The 3,555-nt window shown below is 39.5% G+C and overlaps 1 protein-coding gene across 1 annotated transcript in view; it reads right to left on the bottom strand.

The window, feature by feature from the left end:
• Positions 1-1,088: 1,088 nt before the first annotated feature.
• DMRT2 (doublesex and mab-3 related transcription factor 2) overlaps positions 1,089-3,555 on the bottom strand; it is a gene marked incomplete at its 5' end in the record, with an annotated part of 2,786 nt that continues 319 nt past the window's right edge. Inside the window, one exon of the mRNA XM_010281901.1 lies at positions 1,089-2,146. Within this exon, the coding sequence (XP_010280203.1) occupies positions 1,089-2,146 (1,058 nt within the window). The remainder of the gene's footprint in view (positions 2,147-3,555) is intronic.

Genomic DNA, 3,555 nt, shown 5'->3' with positions numbered 1-3,555 from the left:
AATGTATAAGGAAAAACTCACAAAAGCACAAATTTAGAAAGCTTCAAGCTCAGTCATAATGACAGCTGGTAACACCTTTTTCTACAACTTTGAGGGCATTTCAGGTTCCCAGGTAAATTCTACTGGCCAATCTCCTTTATTTCTCCTATTCCTGCAAAAGGGCATAAGAATTAGAAAACTGAGAGATCATTACTTGATTTCTCATTAGCAATGATGATTCTGTGCATCATTTTTACAGCCTAAACATCATTTCAATTACCACATCACAAGAATCTTGGGCTCTTCTTGGTCAAAGGTGAAATGTTTTCAGAAGGGAAATATTTTAGGGGTTGGAAATCCAGCGTAAAGTCAGCTGAACATAAAAAAAAAAAAAACAAAAAAAAACCAAAAAAAAGACAGACCTTTTATTCAAAACATGAATATTAAAAAATGCTGACTTTTTATCCAAAGGCTCACCAGAGCCATTCTCCTCAAATCCAGTCTAGTAACCCTTCTAGAGAGGTGTGGAAAAAAGCAGTCTTTTAGGCTAGCAGTCATTCCCCCTTCAGAATGAGAAATGCATTTGGAATCTGATCCAAACCTCATTTAAGTTAATAAAAAAAGTCTTGCAAATTCACACTAGTCTATGTGCACCGTTGTTATTTCTTCTCTTAGCTACTGGAGGTTCAAAGCAGAAACGACTGTTTACCCCACCAAGATAACTAGTAAGTACATTGATAATAGCAGCTGAAAGTATAAGTATATTCTGAAAGTAGGGCATACTTGCCTGTGAGATACTAGAGACAAAACAGAGATCAGGAATACACCTATGCTGGTAGGTAATCTCATTTTATTGAATGGTTTGAAATGCTGCTTAAAGTAACAACACTTTACAGTCTGTACATGCAGTTTCTATTTTAAAAAATTAAATATATTTATTTTTTAGAAGAGAAAACATGCATATTTATGTACATCATTTGAGATAAAAGAAAGAATTACCATTTACAGCATGAATTCCTCTTTACAAATCTTTTAAGAGACAAGGCAGACAGTAGCAATTCTGTAGAAGGCAAAGCATACAAACTTCCTACACTGAAGGTATAGTTTATTCATTGAGAGACATTAGCAACTGCAGAAGAAGGTCGTTTAAGGATGGATTCAACTGAAAATGACAGTGGCTCAGTTGTTGAATGTTTTGTTGTGGCCTCTTTGGCCCCAAAGAAGTCTTTTGCACGTTTGTCTATTGTAAACTTGTATTTCTGGTTCTCTTTAATGGCACACTCTCTGTATTTCTTAGAGGCATCTTCAAAAGTCTCTTTTACAAATGTTGTTCTCATCTCTGCTCCTGATCTGTCAGGAAACGTTTGCTGGAACAGTGACTGAAATGGATTGTATTTGAGTGATGGAGAGGGCTTGGTACTGTCTTTGCTGATTTTGCTTAATATCTGCTCCTGAGGAGCCAGAGAATCCTTATCAGAAATCTGAGAGAAAGTCCTTTTTGGAGGAGAGAAAGCTGACCTCTCACGAGCTTCCTGAGGAAGGCACGGTATCTCATTACATGACTGTTGAATGTCTTGCGTGTGGGTCAGAACAAGTGAATTTTCCAGTTTTGGAGACATGATGTCATGCTCAGTGTTTGGACAGTCCTGACTTTGTGAGACCTTGGCATCCCAACCTGCCCCAGGTTTGAGAGCTTGGACGGTGGTAGCATTTAACAGGCATTGCTGGTAGAGGAGAGCATCACTAATGGGGCCACATTTTGGCCACACTAAGAACCTAGAAGACAGGGGATACTGCCTGTAGGTAGTAGCTACACTGACATTTGAAGAAATTAGTTCCATGTTGCTGGATCCTGAATACTGCATGGTTAGATCAAGGCAGGCTGGTAAAAAATTGCAAAACTCCTTGTTCGGAGTATCAACTTGAGCAGCGTTGAAGGCTGCTTTATACGAGTTGTATTCAGCTCCATGCACCATGCGGTTAGGGAGAAAAAGGGCAGCTGCTTGTGTAGCTTCCATCATCTCTCTCTCTTTGTACTCTCTCTCTAGCATAATGTTCTCCAACTCTTTATCAGCAAAAGCCCGTCTCTTTCTCATCCTGTCACTTACAGGGGGTGGCAAGGGCGAATTCCCTCCCAGGTAAGGGTCTGTTGGAATAGGACGGTAACCTAAAACAACAAGGCAGTATTAGGAATGAAGCCGCGTAAGAAAAACATTAAAGCTGGGTTTGCAAAGGGGCTCGGTTTGGAGCCGGTCCTGCCAGGTGCTGAGCACTTACTACAAACCCTGGACACTGTCAGCTCCTACGAAAGCCACAGCAGCGCAGCGGCTTAGCTCACTGCGCCGTCAGGCACGTTCAGTACATGTTCCTCCACACAGATAAGCAAGCCCTGCTCCCCAGGCAAGTGTAGTCTCCTTCAAGTCTAGCTGACTAGTAACTTTAAAACGCGATTCCAAAACAGCAGATTTGGGAGGCGGGGGAAGCCAAAACCCTCCAGTGTGTTATGGCTAGTATTGTATCTTGCAGCGTGAGGAGATAACCGTTCCTTTTTAACAAGTATGGAGAGTTTTCAAATACTTTATTTCTTCTGAAATTAAGAAGATCTTTGATAAAAAATAGAAATCCAGTCTCCAGAATATTCAATTACCAGGCTAACTGGATTCATTTAATATAACTGATAGGGACCGATCCTGTTTGCTCTACCCAGACCAGTAAACCCATTGAATTAATGGAACTTCTTCTATGAGTAAGGAGAACCAGGGTTTACCCTTTTTCATTCCCATTCCTCTCACACGGATTTACCCATTGCCAAGGAAGATATCTATACCTACAGCTGATGCCTTTTCTATTCTCTAAAGATGAATCACTACGTACACATTGCTACAAATGGTAGAAAATTCCAAGGAGAACTAGGAGAAAAGAAAAAGAAGGTGAAGATAAATTCGAGGAAAGAATACAAAAGAGATTTTCTTAAAAGAATGAATTGTAGATGAAAATTAGAGGTTTCTAACAAAACAAAATTTTCATTGCACTTGCACAGGCAAAGAAAATAGTTTTCTATTTGGGGGGTGGGAGGAGAGCTAGATTTGAGAACTGTAGTGCTTTACAGGGCTACAGTTTGGAAAGTAATTAAAGCAGACATAGAAATAAATTTGGCACAATCCGAAGATGAAGGGGGGAATAAAAAAATACACCTTCTCACTAAAATATCAGTTTTTAAAATGTTGTTCTTCTACAAGTAATATTTTCGACAGGAAAAAAAATGAGCAGCCTATTATCCTTATCTTAGTATTGATAATGCAGCAAACGGTGCTGTTGTGTTAGGCATTCAGATCAAAAGAAAAAAAGAAAAAGAAAAAAAAAACACTAATTGGTTTATTCATTTGCTGATAAAAACACCCACGAATAAATCACCCTGCACTGCAAAACTCTGCTGGGTAGTCATGTAAAAAGAATGTCAGCTTGTAACAGTAACTCTCAAATTTCAAATTACCGTTTGCTAGCATTTCAGGCATTATTTTGGGCGGGGTGAGGAACTGAAATTCTGCCACATCGATTCCAGCCACGAAGGGCAGG

Source organism: Phaethon lepturus, unplaced genomic scaffold, assembly GCF_000687285.1.
Source record: "Phaethon lepturus isolate BGI_N335 unplaced genomic scaffold, ASM68728v1 scaffold15032, whole genome shotgun sequence".
Taxonomy (NCBI): Eukaryota; Metazoa; Chordata; class Aves; order Phaethontiformes; family Phaethontidae; genus Phaethon; species Phaethon lepturus.
The sequence above is the reverse complement of the archived record's forward strand: the minus strand, read 5'-3'. Positions and strand labels throughout refer to the sequence as shown.